The sequence below is a fragment of the Plectropomus leopardus genome, chromosome 12 (assembly GCF_008729295.1).
Source record: "Plectropomus leopardus isolate mb chromosome 12, YSFRI_Pleo_2.0, whole genome shotgun sequence".
Lineage (NCBI taxonomy): Eukaryota > Metazoa > Chordata > Actinopteri > Perciformes > Serranidae > Plectropomus > Plectropomus leopardus.
In genome coordinates, this window is record NC_056474.1 from 10132061 (window position 1) to 10152752 (window position 20692).

The following is a 20692-nucleotide window of genomic DNA, read 5'->3' on the forward strand; positions in this document are numbered from 1 at the left end:
TTTATCACTGAGGCCAGTAACATTTAGAAAGAATAGATAGAAGAGCCACATTATTAAATCATTTCATCCCATATCAAGTTAGTGAAGTGCTGCATCTACAGTTGGCTGTTTGGTCGGCGGAAGTTTGCCGCTGCTCCGGTAAATCTTTAATTGCTTGCTATAAGGGCTGCACGGTGTAGGAAATAGTTATGATAATCACGTGATCATCCCGGTAATTGTATACAGCTCCAGTTGAAACATTTTGGATACATGGGCCACCAAGTAACTCTCATAGGAATGAACGGGGCCTTGTGTTCAATGCTGTATCTTACTTCATTAACACATCAATGCCCCAAAAGGACAAACCTATGCACATTTTCATATTGACAAGCCAAACAAAGCAGAGAAAAAACAGATTTTTAACATTAAACTGCTTTATTCAATGAGAGACCCCTAGGAAGAAAAACCTCCTTAACAATGAACACTTAAGTTCACACTTGGCACATGGGTGAAGTTTCGGCTGGTTGCAATATGCAATCCTCACCACTAGATGCCACCAAATCTTACAAACTGACTGCTCCTTTAAGATCATTTCATCTTTTAGCTTGCGATATCTACACAGCAAGATCAAAATAAAAAGAAAATCAGTGCATCTATATCACAAGAAGCATTATCTCATTGTTATGAAGGTGTTTTTATGGTCTAAATAACATTTCTTACATTAGCTCAAAGTACCCGTAGTGCAAAACAAAAACTCTGATATGCAAACAGGCGACAGTCATGCTTCAGGCAGAAAGATAATTTTAGTCCATTCACACTTACATGATGATGGTTTTCTTTGGTATTCTTGTCTCCTGCTCTGTAACTATGGAGGGAAGCAGAAATAAAGGAGATTCGACAGACAAAAAAAAAGCGCAGCAAAACATGAATCACCTCTAGAGTATAGGATGCATCAACCTTTAACTTTAAATACACATTAAAAGCAAATATGTATACTATAAAAACAATCTAGAGAATCTGTTTTGGTGAGGATAAAGTCAATGTTCCTACCTTCAATAGTGATGGCCTGCTCACCAGTGCGAGCCACAGCAGAGGGTGGGACTAAATCAGCAGCACACTTAGCACTGCCCAGACGGTTGGACAGCTGACAAGAGCAGAGAATCTATTTTTAGACTCTTAAAGATAATTTATCTTTGCTAAATGATATCAACTGACTTAGTGTCAAGGCTCATACTTTCCCTCCTTTGCATATAAGTTATAACACTATAGTATAGTCTGTGATTTAAGTACAATTTGGATGTTTATTGTCGACTTACCTCACACTCATAGTGTCCCAGGTCTCTCTCTGTCAGGTTTTTAATTACCAACACCAAAACCCCACTGCGGAGCTCGCTGTAAGTCTGATATTTCTCCTGGTCAGTCAGCAGCCTGCTGTCCTTGAACCACCTTCACCATAAACACAGTCAGAGAAGAGAAACAGGGGTCAACAAACAGCAAAACAGAAGTACCTCCTGAATTTATGCACAATTTTTCTGCAAATTTCATACCTGATCTTGGGCTGGGGAGCGCTCTGTATGACGCAGGTGAACTGAGCGTCCTCACCAGCAACAAATGTAGCATTCCTCATTTTATTCACAAAACGAGGAGGCACTACAAGAAATATGTCAAAATGTAATACATTTAAATACTACTATCAAATCAAAATGAATCAGCTTCACAAAAATATATTACTTGACGGTTCAGAGTGTAAGATTTAGGGGGATACAATGACAAAAATGGAATATAATAAAATAAGTATGCTTTCTTTGGTGTATAATCACCTTAATGTCAATAAGAATCATTGTATTTTTGTTTCTTTGGAATGAGACCTTAATATTTATATTGGGAGCAGGCCATCACCTATGCAGAACACTTTGTCTCACTGCCATGTTTCTACCTTGCCATGTTTCTCCAACAGTATTTAGGAGTCCCTCCATGCAGAGCAGTGTTGGACAAACACAGTAAACAGTAAGCGTCCACCTCCGACATGCCCAATAGTATTGGAGTAACACGAATTTCTATTGTGAAACCGCTTTAATCAGTGTTTAAATGACTATAAATCAATTGCTTCGTTTGTTTTGGAGAGGGGAAGACCTCTGCGAATAATTCAGCTCACAGTAAAAACCTAATGAACAATGAACACTCAAGTAATTCTAACCAATCTGCAATCCTCCCCACTGGATGCTGCTAAATCCCCCTGAATCTTACACACTGTTTCTTCAATTCCATAAAGGCCTTTAATTTTAACCAAAAATCAGTGTGACATATGACTAATACTTTCTGTGTTGCATCATAATCATAAATTAAAGAATTCACTGTCACACTGTATTCCACTCACCTTGAACAGTGATCTTGCCCAGAGTGCTGGCATTACCAGCTGAGCTGGTGGCAAAGCACATGTACTGACCAGAATCATCTGCAGTCATGTTATCCAAGATCAGCGTGCAGGAACCGTCCGGGTCTTCAATGATGATGTGATGAGGATCTGCCTCCACTGCGCGTCCATCTGCATCGGACAAGGAAACCACTTGTTGGTGAAACACATTTGGTCTCAGATACTGTTTGTATGAATCATTACTCCCCATTAATCTCTATACTGTCCAATACGGCAAATGAGTAAAAACATTGTAGAAATGGCGTACCCTTGTACCAGGTGATTGTAGGTTTGGGAACTCCAGTGGCTTTGCAGGCCAGCTTAACAGTCTGTCCTAACTCTGCTGTGCAGTTTGCTAGAATCTCATCAAAGTCAGGAGGACCTAGAAAAGGAGTTTAATTATGAAGGGTAGTGTATGGAAGTGGGAGAATATTAAAATGCATTCTGAGTGATGAAAGAATAATAAGTGCGTTCCACTCACTCCATGCAGGCATGGTGTATCTCTGCTGCAGTTCTCTAAAGTCTCTCAGCCAGGAGTTCTTGATGGTAACAGTTCGAGCCTGCAAGGTGTATTTCCTCACAGAGTCCTCACGTTCATGCCAGATCTCAAAGGCACGGTCATCACCCTCCACGGTCTCATTCACATCAATGTTATTCAACTGCAACAAAAAACACCATTTAAGCTGCTGATGAGGCAAAGTGACAGTTAAGATGTAAGAAAAAAAGGTGTGATTAAATTGAAAGTCTTACCTTCATCATGTTCTTAAATACATATTCTTGTGTATCAGTGTTGCTGTCTCTTTTGGGTTTGCAGATGATACAGTAGTTCTTAAACAGGAAGGCATGGCGGTGGTGACCTCTAGAGGACGTCCTAATCCCTGGAGCCCCTTCCCACACTTGGAAGGGCCCCTGGTTTAAAAAAAAAATAAATAAATAAATAGACAATCACAAATCACATCTATTAATTGGGAATGTCACTGTAACTCCACCCACCTGTCTAATTGGCTCTCCTAATACTTCCAGTGTGGCAGGATAGTTCTTGATCATGGAGACATGGTGGGTGTTCTCAGAGCGCTGGGGGAGTGCAGACACCATGGCGTACGCTTCTTCCAGTAGGCAGCAGTTCTGCCCATTTTTTGCCTTGTTTCGAATGAGCTCCTGAAGATGTTGGAGAAGAGATTTTAGTAAAACTATGATGTTAGTGATACAGGTCTATAAATGCCTTGGTCATTCCTGTCTGTAGTGCTGAGAGCCAAACCTCAGAGAGAGTTCATGCATTTTGTGTGTCAAAGCTGTCACCTTGAGGACGGCCTTGTACTTCTGAATTCTGTCTAGTGGTTGTTGCAGGCTGGCGTTGATGCTATGTACAGGCGGGTCTGCAGGGTCTGCACTGGCTTGCACTTTCTCAGTGTACTCCTACAATGTCAGACAAGGCAAGGTCAGTTTATTTATACAGTACAGGGAATTCAAGGTGCTTTTCAGAAAATATCAAAAGCATCAGGCCAGAAGTGCAAAAGACACACTCTAAAGGACATTTAAATGCAATAAAAAACATAATTAATGAGCTACAGAATTGAAAATAAAAACAAGCTAAAAAATGTTTTTATGTATAAAATACAAAAATTAAAGTTTACACATCAGTGTCAGAAATGAATAATTATTTATATAATGAAAGGCAGCGGCAAAGAGAAACATTTTCAGCCTCTATGTAATGAAAGGAGGATTTTTGAATTCAAATAGTTATACTCATCCAGTTATTTCACTGTCACCTAATGAGGTACTTACAATGCAGCAAATATAAGTATACAGTAGTAAGTTAACAAAGAGAATACAGTTTTAAATTGGCTGACAAAACATATTCCTTGTGGATTTTGGTGAATTTCCACTATCAGAATAATCCTAGCAGCATCCAAAGACACTTCCTAGCAACCAACAATAAACAATAAAAATACTCCAGAGAAACAGGCTACATTACATACTAACCTCGAGAAAAAAAGAGAAAAAAGGAAAAAAAACAAAAAATCTTGATAAAGCGCCAGCATTTTTCAATATATTAAATAAGATTTGATCGTTGGTTCAAAAAAATAGATGTGTCCTGTCTGTCATGCAATAAAAATATTTGTTTCTTGATAAACTGTAATGTAAAATATTTCCAGTAAATTTAAGCACCATTTTAAGAGTTTTTATAATATTCTCATGAATTGGAATATTATTGTGAGTCGCATTTATTTTGGCGAGGAAAATTGTGGCTTAAAATTTTCATATTGTCCGATGCCAATTAGAGCGTGTAATGGGCTTAGGTTCTGGTGTTACCTTGAAGAAGCGGTGAACAACCTTGTCACTGACAGCAGATTCAGCCTGACTCTGACCAACAAGATACTGGAGGTACTTCTCAAAGCCCTCCTTGTTCTTCAGGAAGCACATGGCGACATCATCATCTGTCTCACAGTCATTCAGCTTTGGCAGGAATGCCCTAAAAACAAAAATGCCCGGGGAATAAATGCATTGGATATTTGTCAAATCTGGCAGTCTTTGATATTTTTCAAAAGAAAGAAGCTCTGGTTGTGGAATACTTTCTTTTTTACAAAAATGCCAACTAAAATGACAAGTCATTAACAGGTGAGCTCACTTGCTATGGAAGGACTTGATATCCTCAATGTTCCTGAATATGACTTCCTTCTGGCTGCTCACATCAGGCGGTGCATCAGGGCTGTCTGCATGCTTCAGGTGATGGGAGGTAAAGAAGTCGACCTCTTTTACAAACTCTGATTCACCATTTATCAGGTCTTGGATCAGTTGGCTAGGGACATGAAATAATAGTTGATTATTACATGTCCTTCAGTTCCAGTATTTGGTAAATAAATGAGTGTCGCTATGTTTTTCTTACAATAATTTCCTCTTGTATTCACCCTCAGACACCTCTTCCACACTTGTCTCTGGAAGGTCACCCATATCAGCAGAGAGCTTGAGGAATACACATTTTTACCATTACTTTTAAAATATCAAAAAGCTTTCAAGACAATTAATTAATAAGGTTGAAAAAGTTTACATGTTATGTTATAGGATTGGTGGCTTCAATTTTAAATCCTACCTTGAGTTTCTTGTCCAGGTAGGCAGGTGAGACCCAGCCTTGGCGGGATGGTGTAGTTTTGGTGGGTTTGGTCCGGACCAACCATTTGAGTGGATGAGCTGAATCCAAAACCTCAACATACTGTCCCTCCTTCAGAGAGATGGATTCTTTGCTTGCTATGGTGGGGTTGTAGTCAGCCGTTGCCACATAGATGTCAAACATCTGTGCAAAAAAAGAAAAGACAAAAAAATTAATAATAATATTATTGAAAGTGTACATGTGGTTTTCACAAAATTCTGTGACAACATTACATGACTTAAAAGAGATGATAGGCTAAGATAAGCTAAGCTAACCTAAGCTAAGGTAAGGTAAGATAGATAAGATAAGCAAACATAGATCAATGACGCAAGGCTAAAAAAACACAAGAACTTCTGTATGTCTCACCTCTCCTCTCGCATCCCCCTCATCAGACTCAGAGGAAGAGTCAGCGATGAGGGAGGGAGGACGAGAGCGGCCGTGATGAGGTGATGGAGAAGGGGTCTTAGTCTCATCATCGCTGTCAACGCCTGGGACGCGTAATGAAGCTGGGGCAGCAAGGACGGTAGGAGGTTATAAGAGAGATACAGGTCAATGGTGCAAATACGTACAAAACGTACTATTACAGTACCTACTACTTTAAAACTTAATGGACTCTGTTATGTATCAAAAATGTTCTGGCAAAGGAAGGGATAATGACACTTTGCTCTGATGAAAAGAAATCATTTGTTTTTGGTCTGAATTTAGATACAGTTATTTATGCCCTGCAGCTCACAGTCACATTTAAAGCACTAACTGACTCTTTGCTGCTGGTGCTTTATTTACTTGGACATTTTTATCAAAAAATTTGAACATCACCCCTTGTAATCATTTAAGATCTGATTTCAAAATAATTACGTTTTTTGCAATACAAAGGAAAAAGAAGGAAAAATCCCACAACAATCATTTCATTCTTCGCTTTGTGTTAGTATTGTGACAACATGCAAGAAAAAGCTACAGTACAGATAACACGTATTATCTGAGCTCTCCACATACATGTCTGTCGGTGAGCATGTATTCCAGCTATAAGTTGGGTGAGACTTCATTTTAAAATCATTTCGAAATCCATGTTAATTGGATGTTTTCAAAGTTACAATGCTGACACAGAAAAGTCTCTGCACCATCTTATATAATACATTTTTTTCACCTGTATGTAAAAGGAAATGTATCTCAAAACTGTTTCCACAGGTCATTTTAATTCATAAGTCAATGAAAAAATGTAAATGTATATAATTGTAAAACTGATGCACTCTGGATACATACTGGTATTTTTGGGCCAAGATTTCATCCACTGGAGCACTTCATGATTCTGTAAGCTGTCTGAATAACAAATTAATGATTGGATGAGCATTTAATTGGTTGGGTTGCTATACTGATGGATGTAAAGGTGGTAGAGAAATGATGTCTGCATGAAGCAATGGGATGTCACATATTTACAGATGAAGAAAAACATGCTGAAAAACAAGCGCAAGACAAGAACTCGTTTGTCACGTTTGGTGTCGACCTTGAATCTATTGGAAAGTGAATTCTAATTCAAGAATTGAAGTGCTGCTGAAGCATTCAGATTAAAAACACTTTCGCAATTCTTGAATAATCAGAAGGAATTCACTAATTTCAACTAAACCTGACTTGCATGTAACAAATCTCTAAATAGAAGCAATGTATTCTGCATTTTTAGCATTAGCATAAAGCAAAGGCATTCATAACAGCTTGCATGTTTCATGTGCAGTATTAGAAAATTACTACCTAAGCTATTCAAGCAAAAGGATAGGCAACCTGCAGATTTGTATTCAAACTACAGATAACACAGGTGATTTAGGACACCGGTTCCCAGCATAGGGTCCTGACTCCCACTAGGGGTTGCAAAAGCTTCATTGTATTAAGAAAAAACTGTAGGCCTTTATCTTGGCATTTCCCAAATTTCTCTGAAGAAAAATGAATGAAACTGTTATTTTCTAAAGTTTAAATTATTAAAAATATCACAGAATAAGGCCACAGTGAAGACCTTAACACAAGCTATATTTACAGAGCCTTCACACTCTGTTAAGCCTCGTTCTGCATTATAAAACTGCTCAGCTAAAATAATCAGAGCTAATAGAGTAATGACCAAGCACCAGTGCGGCGAAAACTGACTGTCAAGAAAAAAGCGTATTAAATATGCATGACTGTTAAAAACAAAACAAAAAATAAAAACAGAAAAAATAAACATATAATAATAATAAAATATGAAATTCATTCACATGTGGGTGAATTGTACAGTTTATCAGTTGTTTTGTACTGTTAATGTTATGGATTAAATATCATATGAAATATTCATAAAGTCACGTACTCCGGGGTTTTTAGTTTACTTATGGATACAGGAGGGGTCTTTGGGCAAGGTTGCTTATCTCTGACCTACAGTATGTTACTTGGTCACAGTTAGCTTGCGGCATGTATGGCAACAACAAAATTAATTATTTTGCATTGAATGAAACAATCTGGGAAGATATTTTATACCACCATAAAAACAAGGGCACCTACTGTACCAGTGCTGGATATTAGTTGTACATGCAGGTTAAGTATTTACCTTTACAGACAGCCAAAATCTGGAGCTGAAAGATCTCCCTGAATTTTTTTCCCCATATTATAAGTCATATGTGCCACCTACTACTATACTGGATGCCAAATTTGATACTATCCCCTTACTTAAAGCTGCTGTTAAATCCCAACAAAATCATTACTTAATCTTGGTTTAAACTAAACTTGAATTAGCCTGGTAATGTTACACTGAGCTTGGTTTGTAGAAACACTTGAATCATCTTTTAAGGTTTGCTCAACTCTGGGTTTTAATATAAATCCAGCTTTCCTGAATGCTTCCTGGATATATTTTAACATTGCTCAATATTTCTAGTACAAAGTACTTTAGCTGGAAAAAGAATGCCTTTCAAATTAAAATATAATAATAGAATATTGAATTGCATACAGGAGGAGTCAATAACATACACTTACCTTGGGTAATCTTTGCTGATACCATTTCCGTGATCTGGGAGGTGAGTTTCATGAGGAATTCCTCTGTACCTACTTCACCTAGGTAGGGTATTTTACCCTCTTAAAGCACACACAATGAGGAAATACCACCATAAATATTGCAGTGTTTATTACTACAAATAATATATGTTATTATAAATAACAGATTATATTACTATAAATAATAGATGCCACTGTATGAGGTGATAAGTCTCACCTTTTCCTCTGCCAGCCTCCTCCTCCGGAGGACTGACTGTAATTCCAAGAACCCTGAGGAGAGTAAAAACTTTCTTTTCACATATACACATATTTAAAATTTGCTGTTTATCCAGTTTTTTATGTGCAATGGTGCAATTCTGAATCTGAAATCTCAAAGAAAAACTTACTCTGAGGCTTTGGTCTCTTTCTTTGGTTGTGGTGCTAAGAGAAAGAGTTAGAAACACATAAACAATTTCAGTCAAACTCAGAAGACAAACTAAATGCTAAGAGGTCTGCACTCCACAAAGGGTCTTCTGGTTTGTAAATAATGTCGGAAGTTGATGTAACTTTTACAGTATAGAGTGCCTCAATGAATTTGCTTTCCTTACTGTCATCAACCTCGAGGTGGGCAGTGCAGATGGACTGTCCTGCTCTATTTGTGGCGATGCAGGTGTAGGCGCCAGTGTATTCTGTGCCTACGTCCATCAAGATGAGGCTGTGCTGGCGCCCTGAGCTCGCTATTTTGTATCCCTTGGTATCAGGCTTGATCCACAGGACATCCTCCATTGATTCCTCCTTAAGCCAGGAGACCATAGGCGTGGGAGAGCCTGAAAAAGTAAAGGGCATTGAGTATTTTAAGGGAGGATGAAACGTTATGGATGTCTCCCAATTTCTGTGGGCTCTAATTTCTTAAACTCTGCTGGATTGATCACTGGCTCCTGTGTTTCAGCTGTATGTTGCTCAAATCAATTGACACTAATTAAATTCTATTCAAGATTTCAAACTTTCCAAAGCTACTTCGAGGGACCTGGGAAATTGGGAATTTAAACCAAAATGTTGGTGAAAAACTAAAACCAAACCAACTTGTTCACAATTTTGTTAAACCAAAGTAACAACAGCCACTTGTTTACAACCAATCTAACCCTCTATACAAGTTATTTACTTCCAAAATGGTATGTTAACAGAATATTTTCGGAGTATATAACTTGTTGAAATGATTTTCTACGTTTATACAAGTAGCTGTTGTTATGACTTCAGTTCTGTAAAAAATGTAAACTAGTTGGTTTGCTCTGAAAAACTATAAAATTTTAAATGTTTAGATAGTTTTAACCTCCAAAACCAACATTTCCCCAACATTTTGGTGGAAATTCACCTTTTTTTTAACCTTTGTAAAGTTTGGAATCTCCAACAGAATTTAAAAATAGGTTAAATGGATTTGAGCAACGTTTAGCCGAAACACAGGAGCCAGTTATTGGTCCGGCAGAGTTTAAGAGGTTAAAGGATATTATAACAATCACAGAGTAAAATAAACAAACCTTCTACTTTGACAGACAGAGTGATGCTGGCTCCTTGTTTCACCTTCCTGTTGCTGAACCTCTCAAGGAAGCGGGGTGGCACCAGAGGCTCCTTGGGGTCTGTAAAAATGTAGTATAAAACAAAAGCAGTCACTTATACTAAATCTGCTGAAGTACCTGTGCAAAGTTTGTAGGATTAATGTCAAATTACCTCGTTTATCTTGTGGCATAATCTCCCCTGGACCTGTTACAAAATAGAGGTGTTACTGTACCTGTAAACATCTTAACTGCATTTTTTAAAAACATTTAGCACATTTAAAATACAGTATGTGATGCTCTTTTTTATAGACAACAATTTAGGCGTTTGCATACATACTCAGAACTATCAGGCGGGCAGAGGAGTAAGCAGAACCAGCTGCATTGCTGATGTAAGCAGAGTACTCCCCCATATCCTCTTTCTTCACCTCCAGGATCTCCACACCGTGAACGTCTCTCTCTGTGAGCAACGTAATCCTTTCTGAAGGTCGCAGAGGGTGGCCATCTTTGAACCAGTATACTCTGGGTTTTGGGAAACCTGAAAGAATAGTGGTATTTTAGAAACAATCTTAAGTCAGGAAACTTTCTGTGGGTGGAGTTTGTTTTCAAGAGAGATACATAGTTGGTAGCCTCGAATAAACTGACTATTAATATTATGTTAAAAAACTTACCCTTTACTTTGAGCTGCATCTTAGCGATAGGTGAACCTGGACTGACATGAACATCGTGAAGCTCATCCACAATTTGAGGTAGTTGATCATCTTCAGTTACAGACTCAAATGTCTCAGTTTCCCTGCACAAGGAGAGGAGGACAGTACACCTCAAATAATGTAATAATAATAATATATATAAAATATTATAAAATGTATTTATCATCAATTTCTAAGCACCATAAAACACCATTCATAGTAAATTCACCTGGACATGTAGCCCTTGGCGCTGACATAGGAAGATGTCTCAGTGGCATCAGCAGCAGTGTCGTAATCTGAGCTGCAAGACACTGATGGAAAAGACTGATGTACAGCATTTAACAGTGATAAGTGAAATTAGGGGCAATATGTGTGTCAATATGTACATGTGATTATACAATTATGCCAGTCTTGTGAGAACCAGTTTCAATTTTAGACTATGTCTGCACTTAGCCGTCTAATTTGAACATAGGTTGCTTTTGTAACAAAGTCTCAATGTGAGGACATTTTTAAGTATTTTAAAGTAGGGTCATTTTGACAACTCCACTTTTGAAAAATGCCAGTTTAGGGCTAAGACTTTTGTTTCAGGTTGATAGGTTAACGAGGATAAGGTTTAAGATAGGGCAATGCAGACACTAGATACTTTTAAATTAGTATTTTACACCAAACAGCTTTTTTTGATTTATTCACTTCATTATTTTGTGGTTAATGTAATTTTACAGTGGATCTACTTTACAGTAAAATCAATACTTCAGTAAAAATGTTTTGAATGTCATATTGTCTATTTGGCAATCTTAATTTGCTTCATCCTGATGTTGGTGTAGGAGGAAGAGCTATTTTACATATGAAATATTCCATAAAATATGGACATGTTGAAAGCAAGATGGTGCTAATGCTAATTGTATTTTTATATATTAGGATTGGCTTATATTAATACATCACATACATTTAAAAAAATGCGAATCTAATGACTAAAAACACAATCATGAAATTTCTACTGCTATAGCTGTGCTGAAATTATCGCATGATATTTATCTCAAGATGTCATTTTGTGTACACTTGGCCAGTTAACAAAATTGAAAGAAAACTGCAACACCAAAAAAAACAAAACCTGAACGATAAGTACCAAGGTATTAGTGAAACAAAAGTGTGTGTAAATGTAACATATGTTTACTCACTGTCAACCCTGAGTTCAGCCTTAGTGGTTGCGATGCCGCTGCTGTTTTCAGCTGTGCAGCGATAGACACCCATGTCAGTGGGCAGCACAGTGGTAATGATAAGTTGGTGGCAGCCCTCCTGGTCCTCATTGATCATGTAATGGTCATTCTCCTCCAGCAATTTGCCGTCCTTATACCAGCGAATGGTGGGAGGGGGCTTGCCGATCACAACACAGTCAAAGCTGACTGGATAACCGTCTGGAACATCCTGACTTTGGAGCTCGGTCAAGAAGACCGGGGCAGCTGGGTAACAAGAGCAAAGAGTACAGAGTAGAGTATGGTAGGACAGAGTTTAATGCACATTATCTACATCACTTTTATTTTCTAGCTGTTCTCTTTTTGCCTTTACGCACTTAGTCATTATATCCACATTACTGACGATCATTTACTTAAAAAGCTCATTGGGTAAATATTTTGTGAAAACATCAATAGTCAACATTACAATAACGTCACAATATCCATATCAAGGCATTTGGAAAAAAATATCCAGATATCAGATTTTCTCCATATTGTCCTGCCTGTATGTAACAATACTGATGATTGTTAAAATGTATTAAAATTGTATATTGATCATAACAGCCACTTCCATGCGCTTCTTACCCGGAGCTCCAGTCATAAATGCAGGAGCCGGTCTGTCCTGTGTGGGGGTCTGTGTTCCATCTTGTGAGTAGCCCATCTTTCTAATTCGCAGCTCCACTTTAAGAGGCCCTGCCTCCAGGATGGTCGTCTCCACAGGAACCCCGTGGACTGTAAACATCTCCTGGAACCTCTTTGAGGCAACTTCTGCTTCTGACCGCGAGCCAAAGCGAATGTAGATGTAAGTGTCATCCTCCCGGTAAGAGTGAGGATCTGGAGGACGCAGGTCTCCTTCATCTGCGCTGACAAATGGTTCTTCCTCAACATCTGGTGGGAGACGTGTGCGCAACAGGCGGCGGAGACGTCTGCTTGCCTGCCTCAGTGACTCGTCCATCTCACTACCTGAGGAGCTCTCAGGCTCGCTGTCGGCGCTGTAGCCCACGGTCAGTGGCCGTCGCCCAGATGACTCTCTTGCCGTTCCTACGGTGACTTTACCACTGTGAGACGTGACGCCAAACTTGTTGGTGACCTCACAAGTGTAGACCCCAGTGTCCTTTGTGGTGATGGCAGTGATGACCAGTGAGCAAGTACCGTCATTGTAGATATCAATATGGTGGTGCTTACCATCCGTCAGTGGTTCTCCATCCTTCAGCCACCGCACCTTGTCAGGTTTACCTTCTGCCACACATTCTAGATGTATGGTGCCAGTAGGTTCTTTGGTCTGGTCTTTGAAGGCCTCTTTAAAGACAGGGCGCATGTCCTTGCGGGCTTTGTAGCCCTTGAACGCAGCTTGAATCTTAATGGCAGCATCTCTGAGCTCAGGCTCGTCCTCCTTACTGATCTCCATGACGTTTGTCTCCTCTGTAGACACCTGTTTTTCACCGGTCTGCTGAACTGTGGTTTTTTCCACTGTAGTCTGTAGGACTGTTCTCTGCTCTGCCATCTGGAAATGTTTAAAGAACCTCTCAGTTGTCATCTCTCCCTCATTGGTTGCTGTGACACTAGTCTTGCTGCTCTTCTTGAGGTAGGAGACGAGCGTTGGACCCCCAGTAACAGACTCATCCTCGGAGCTGGTGTACAGTTTGGACTCTGTCTGCTTCTTAGACACAATGACCTGCTGCTCCTTCTCCCCTGATTTTATTTCCACTTTCTCTGAGGCCTTCAGCTCTTTCTGTTCTGATTTCTTCTGACCACCTTTACCGTCCTCCTCAGTGATGGAGTCCAGAGTGGGTTCTCGACTCATGGGCCGTTTCTTGGCTGATTCCTCCCACAGCTCATGAAGGTCACCTTTTTCAGCAGCTTCTGGGGGCAGGCTGGGCTGCCCCATCACCTCAGTCTCTGTCTGTTTTGCCTCTTTACCTATAACCAAAATCAAGTTTTCAGTGTCACTATGTTGTTTTAGAAAGTTAGTAGTCACACAACACAAAACCCACTTTTAATGCTGGAACCTGCAAATTTAAACTCTTCAGGCTTTAACATTTTTTTGAGAAGGATATATGTGCAGAGGTGTATAAACACAGTCAGGCTGTCTTCAGGTTTCAGATACTTAAAGTAAGTGGTATATATGTGGTCTTATGTAATGGTAGGGTTTGTGGAAGAATATGAATATTAGAGTAAGTTAGGTTCTACATTTTACCTACAGGTAAATGCAAGTACGAAGTAAAAAGACAGTATACATTTCAGTGGTTGGTTTAAAGATTTGTCACATAAGAAAAATGCATTTTCATGCAAAACTTGATGCATTTTGACAAGACCTAAGAATTTCAAATTTAAGCCTTTTTAATGACTTTTGAGAACTAATATTTATAAAAATGATTTTAAGACATTCTATGACTTTTTAAGGACCTGCATTTGCAGGATAAATGCAAAAAAACTTTCACACCAAACACACAATGTCTTACCTGGTGAAATCAGTGGCTGCCTGGGTGCCTCTGTTAACAATGAAAAAACACACACATCATGTAGAACGTCTGAATTTCTCCACACTGTTAATATCATATTATCTGATAGAACACCACAAATATATCATATCTGTCTCACATCTCAATCTCATGTAAAGAAAAAAAAAAAAAGACAGTAGTTGAACGTGCAATAATAAGCTAAATGCCATGGCAAATCACAAACCCACTCACCAAGCTGCACAGTCTGAGGCAACTCAACAGGCTCTCCAATCCCAGCTCTGTTGATGGCTGCCACTCTAAACCTGTATCCACTCCCCGGGATTAAATTTCCTACCACAAACTCTGTGTTGCAAACAGGTTCAGAGTGACATGGAAGCCAGAGGGCACTGTCTACCAGCCGCATCTCCACCCTGTATCCCAGAATGGGACTCCCTCCATCATGAAGAGGAGTAAACCAAGAGAGGCTGACAGACTTTTCAGTCTTACTTAGGACCTCGGGGTCCTCTGGAGGATCAGGTACAGCTGTTAAGAAAAGAAAGTTGCAATGTTTATCTGCTATACTAGTTTTCTGTAGTATCAAGACTGTCTTTCCATCCTGTTACATGTGGATTACATAACTAGAATATGAAAGTAGGAGGAGATGTAGTCTAATAACAGAGAGAATCATGAATACGTGCGTATCCTATGTCTGTAAAAACGTAGATACTTCAGACATCTTTCCCCCAACAGCACAGAAGAAGGTGGGCTCGCAACATGAGTATAAGTATCTGACTGAATGTCTTCCCTTCTATTTTTAGTCATGGCATTGAATAATGGCCAGAAAAGTGTTTTTAAAAAACATTATGATGTGAGAGTAAGGGTGACCTTGAGTCTTTGGATATATAATGTCAGCACTTCATCATTTGTCCTAATATACGTTTGTGTGTCATAATTAATGTATGCATTCTTAAGTTATGGCAAAAAACATGCTGTGTGAGGTCACATTGACCTTGACTTTTGACTTGCAACCACCAAATTCTAAACAGTTCATCCTTGAGTCTAAGTGGACATTTAAGAAGTCCCGCTAGCAAGACTGCAACAGATGAGATAACAGTGACCGTGACCTTTGACTTCCAAATTCTTATCAGTTCATCCTTGAGTCCAAGGGGACATTAGTACCAAATTTGAAGAAATTCCCTCAAGGCATTTATGAGATATTGCATTCACAAGAAAGAGGGCAGACATATGGACAGCTGGATGGACGGACGACACGAAAACATTATGCCCCCCGCCAAGGCTATCACCAGTGTGGAGGCATAAAAACGTGATTACTCAAAAGAAGCATAAAAAACTGAAAGATTAAAATAATTGTCATTAGAAAAGGCTACCAAAGTTCTTCACTTACTGATGATGGTGAGTTTAGCCAAAGAGAGGGCATCTCTTGCAGCAAATGTAATTTCCTGCTGTGGCAAAAGAGGCGCCTGTCTCAGGACAAGGCGATAAGAACAGCCGTCAGCCCGCGTGGCCCAGAGATCACTGGCCTTGAGCTCGATGCCATTAGCATACCAGGCTACTTCTGATGCAGGAACAGGCTCGTTGAGCTCAACACAAAACTCGACCTTCTCTCCCACTGCAGCTACCTTGTCCTCCAGACCCTTCACAACGTCCAGCTGCCAACCTAAGGAAAAAATTGACAGCATGAAATGTAATTCAGGCAAGATAATGACATTAACACAACTTCAAAGTCTTGAGGCGCTTATTTGGACGACTCACCTTTGACAGAGAGCTGGGCAGATGTGGATGCTGTGCCAGCTTTGAAGGTCACTGTGCAACTGTCTGTCACTCGCAACTCTTTCAGCAGGAGCAGATGACGCCGACCGCTCTCAAATGTCACAATCTCAGCATTAGGGGATTCCTTCACTGGTTTTCCATCAAGGAGCCAGCGGCAATCTTTGCTCTCAGGACGAGAGAGGGCACATTCAAACAGCGCTTCACCTCCATCAAAGGTTTCTATATCCTCCAGGCCCTGGACAATGTCAATGGGTTTGCCTGCAGAAAACAAATTAAAAAAAAAGAAGATATAAATGAAGAAAGAAAGGAGGAAAGAAAAAAGAATGCACAATAACAAAAAATTTTAAGAGGACCAAATAGTTTAGTTTTAGTTTAGTCAAATCATATGGGATTTGGCAATAAAGGGCACAAACTTTGTCATGATGAACAAGTGATCAGTTTATCAGCTACATTTTGTAACTTTGAGATGAGGGAGCGGAGGAGACTCCTTAAAGATTGGTGCTCTTTCCATGTGGAGGGAAGCTCACCTTCCACATACAGTGAAGCGACCACGCAGGTCCCCTCTGCCTCACAGGAGTATGCGCCCCTGTCCTGCATGGACACTCGGCTTATGTACAAGCGAGCCACATTCCAGTCCTGCTCCACTACCACCCTTCGGCCATCAGGCTGTAACGGCTGCCCGTCTTTCGTCCACTGAGCCTTGACCGGCCTTGAATACTGGCAGATGAACTCAGCCGGTTGGTTTTCGAGCACCCGAATGTCCTCCATCTCGCTCACCACTTCAACTGTGGGATCTGAGGTTGGAGTCAGGACTTGGCCATTAGATTTCAGGATAAGTGCAGGACACGGCGAATGACATATGGGCTTTATAACCCCCAAAAGCATGGTCAAGTGATATGTTTTTTTGAATTGTCCAGTACAAATTGAATGTGCCACGGTTAATTATCTTAAAACATATGTTAAGGTTCACTGTATACGAGCTAAAAATGAATAGGGAGTCAAAAAGCCCAATCGTCAAGATTCAGGGTAACTGTCACAATCAAGGGCCAAGAAGTGCTGGCAGCCAATGAGAGGAGGGGTGATCAATGGATCGAAATGCAAAAAAATGGAAGTGGTTAGAGGTTTTAGTGCTTGGAGGTTAGGGGCAGGGCTTGGTAGGACGGAATAGTGGAGGTAAATGGAACATGAGCATTCAACAGCAGTCGGCCTGCATGGATGGGTGGAGCAGCACTTTTATAACACAACATCTGTGTTGACACAATTCAATGGGTCACTAACTCTGCACAATAAGACAAACCTTAACATCACCAAAGTCAAGCCTACTTGACATCTAATCCACTTAATCCAGTCTCATTTTTATTTTTTATTATTTAGATCATCAAGGGCCACAAACACTTAGGGCTGCACATTTAACCATAATAATAATCACAATCATGCTTTTGGCACCTATTAAACTTGAACAAGTGCCGCACCACAGGTAGGTGGTGTGAAACAATGGCTCGAGAGATCCCCAATTACATAAGTTTCCAGCATGCTGTAAATAATTAATTTCTTCTTCCCAAACAGGTGAGGACACCTGTACTGCAAATGTTTCATTCACTATACAGTAAAGCAATCATAACACTTGTGTCAACACTTGTGTTATGATTGCATCACTTGTGTTTAGTGCGTATCTGAAATGCAGCTGACGTTGTACAAATGTTGATGAATGACTAGCACAGTCATTCAAAAATCATGATTGTACTGTAATGTAATAGGCACTGTTTGTTTTTTGTAAACACTGAACCTTGATTCAATAACACTTTTAAAATAAGACTCAACCAAATAGAGCCAATGATGCTTACAAATAGAATCAGAGGGATTGAGGGGAAGGCAGAAGGAATTCTGAATGGGATTGAATCTTGGATTGAAATCTAAGAGGTCATTTATATGAACCGCAGGAGGCTTCATAAAAATTTAACAGGAAACATCAGTGAAACATCAGGGATGTCAGAAAAAAGCAGCAGCTTCCAGTCTGAGTCTCCCAGACTGCTAACCTTATCAATAGTTGACCCACTTGTCAGGAAAACTTCAGGTGGGAATGATTAAGACTTTAGGAGTGAAGCCATCGGGCAATCAGCAGAGCCAAGGGTATTTTAGTACAAAGATTTAAGATGGACTGTTCATTTTTGTTGGATTAGTTCTGTTTGGGTATAGTTACTGAGTGTGTTTTATGGACATAAAAACCCATATATGGTCAGTGTGGTAACTTCCACATTAAAAAAGAAGCATGTGACTGGTACCTTCTTTCAATTGGCTTTTATATTGAACCTGCACGATCAATAATGCATAAACTGATATTAGCATACAACATGCTGCAGAGCATCTAACACGGCTAAACATACATACAGTCTGAGACATCCAGAGGGAACTCTTCCTCACTTCTTAAAACTCATGCAGATGTCATCTCTGTATCAACAGTGTCTCCTAGTCGGTTTATGGCTATACTACCAATATACTTCACAGTATAAACACAGTTTAATGCTGTTCACATTACAACAATCAGGTTTTTGGAGTATCACATTTATGGGTTTTCACATGTTAACACCATATTCCATTCATGAGAAACCAGAACATACCAGCTGGAGTACTCAGAAAGAAACCAGGATGTATATGGGGGATTTGAATGACCTGATTTCTCTGTGCGCATTTAAACATCAAATTGTGAATATGATCATAACTGGGATAAGCCTCATAAACGGGGTATTTATGTCCACACAACTGCAGCTGGGCGATGTTATGGCATATAGATAAGTAGACACTGATCTATCAATTAGCCATATGGGCAGACAACCATGCATGCTCACATTCACTTGTACACACAATTTATAGTTGCCAATTAACCCTCGCCTGTATATCTTTGGACTGTGCAGGCTAACTCCACACATTAAGACAAAAATGTCCAATTTTCTAATAGTATTTATATTTTTTGGAGGATATGTTTATTGCATGTCAAACCTTATTTTGACTTGACCTTCTCAATGCAACATGCAAGAAGCAGCCTTAAAAATCTTAAGAGCTGTAACGCTAATTCTTTCCCAAAGATGGACAAATGGGTGTGATAAATACAAGTAATAGTGATCTCTAAACATAATCGTGATTATCATTATCATTTCAGCAGCCCTTTATACAGCACATATGAAGGATTCTGAGAGAATCCAAAAGAGTAGTAGAAATATAACTCGGCTGAATAATATATACTTTTATTCAAATTAACGGCTGATTTTTTTAAAACATCCGACTAGTGTTAGATGTTTGGGTTTTATTCTTCCCTATGCAACTTTGTTGTGGTGCTGCACCCAATTTTATGTTTGTTTGTATCAAAGCATACAACTACTGTCATTGTTATTATTATTATTATTACTATGATTAATGAAATGAGAAATAATGCTGATCATGCAAGTAGAAGCGCTTAAATGTAAAAATAGTCACGATTCATCTATTTATACACTTCAAACTTTTTATGAAACCCTGCAGAAAACATCATAATTCAAGGAATATTTACTCTCTTATAAGGACATTTGCACTAATTTAAATTTGTCTAATGCCCATCATTATAGGGATACTAATTTTCAACCAGCTCTGCATCGCTGCAGTGTTTGCAGATGAACGGTGTTGGGGCAACCCATGTGTTGCCAGTATCTGGAATATACCATCCCTCCACCAGCCAAAATCCAATGGATGACATGGAATGACACATAACACGTCAGGGACGTCTTAACACTGTAATCTGCACACACTGCACTGACAGAGAGCATGTTGACAATCAGCTTAGTTTTCCTTAAGGTAGACGACAAAGAAAATTTGGTAGATTTTGTACCTACTTATTTCATTAAAATATTGCCAGTAGTTCAATTGCAAAATGTTGTGTAAACAACACAAGATTGGCTTTAAAATATGCTACAAATATGGTGAGATGTAGAATAAAAATTCTGCAGGGTATAAAAAGCGACTGAAATACTGTTTCTTTCAGTCTCTATTGATTTTCTTAATAATGTGATACCTTTGACTAAGAGCTTGGCTGTTGATGTCAAACTCCCAGCTTTGAACATGACCGTGCCAGAGTCGTCTGTGGCCAGGTTCTTTAAGGTGAGTGTGTGAATGTGTCCCTGGCTCAGCCCTATCTCACTAAAGGGGTTGTTCTCCAGCAAGGTACCATCTAGCCACCACTGCACCTTGCCAGGTGCCCTACCAGACAGTTGGCAGGAGAAGGTTGCCCATTCCCCAACAAAGACGTCGGTGGTCTTAAGACCACAGACAATGAAGACTTCTTTCACTGTTGAGTGAAAAAATACACATATGCATATACTGAGCCTCTGACTCATTATCAGCATTGTATCGATAGATGGAAAATGACACCATACTAGATCACAGTTGACAAAAATGTAGGCCAGTCCTAACAATAAACCTATTATTTCTAGTAATAAA

At 39.4% G+C, this 20692-nt stretch overlaps 1 protein-coding gene across 1 annotated transcript in view; it reads right to left on the reverse strand.

The window, feature by feature from the left end:
- Window positions 1-20692, reverse strand: part of obscnb (obscurin, cytoskeletal calmodulin and titin-interacting RhoGEF b) — a 70027-nt gene that overhangs the window by 4073 nt on the left and 45262 nt on the right. The window contains exons 52-84 of the mRNA XM_042497487.1: window positions 20268-20540; window positions 16753-17019; window positions 16208-16483; window positions 15840-16112; window positions 14687-14977; window positions 14456-14485; window positions 12579-13913; window positions 11940-12221; window positions 10991-11072; window positions 10744-10865; window positions 10413-10610; window positions 10248-10280; window positions 10058-10156; window positions 9131-9349; window positions 8930-8963; window positions 8761-8813; window positions 8526-8624; window positions 6801-6857; window positions 5907-6046; window positions 5484-5684; window positions 5280-5356; window positions 5022-5192; window positions 4706-4865; window positions 3692-3808; window positions 3386-3550; window positions 3143-3301; window positions 2874-3051; window positions 2661-2774; window positions 2357-2524; window positions 1527-1629; window positions 1296-1425; window positions 1030-1123; window positions 802-844 (exon numbers count right to left, since the gene is read on the reverse strand). Of these exons, the coding sequence (XP_042353421.1) occupies window positions 802-844; window positions 1030-1123; window positions 1296-1425; window positions 1527-1629; window positions 2357-2524; window positions 2661-2774; window positions 2874-3051; window positions 3143-3301; window positions 3386-3550; window positions 3692-3808; window positions 4706-4865; window positions 5022-5192; window positions 5280-5356; window positions 5484-5684; window positions 5907-6046; window positions 6801-6857; window positions 8526-8624; window positions 8761-8813; window positions 8930-8963; window positions 9131-9349; window positions 10058-10156; window positions 10248-10280; window positions 10413-10610; window positions 10744-10865; window positions 10991-11072; window positions 11940-12221; window positions 12579-13913; window positions 14456-14485; window positions 14687-14977; window positions 15840-16112; window positions 16208-16483; window positions 16753-17019; window positions 20268-20540 (6043 nt within the window). The remainder of the gene's footprint in view (window positions 1-801; window positions 845-1029; window positions 1124-1295; window positions 1426-1526; window positions 1630-2356; window positions 2525-2660; window positions 2775-2873; window positions 3052-3142; window positions 3302-3385; window positions 3551-3691; window positions 3809-4705; window positions 4866-5021; window positions 5193-5279; window positions 5357-5483; window positions 5685-5906; window positions 6047-6800; window positions 6858-8525; window positions 8625-8760; window positions 8814-8929; window positions 8964-9130; window positions 9350-10057; window positions 10157-10247; window positions 10281-10412; window positions 10611-10743; window positions 10866-10990; window positions 11073-11939; window positions 12222-12578; window positions 13914-14455; window positions 14486-14686; window positions 14978-15839; window positions 16113-16207; window positions 16484-16752; window positions 17020-20267; window positions 20541-20692) is intronic.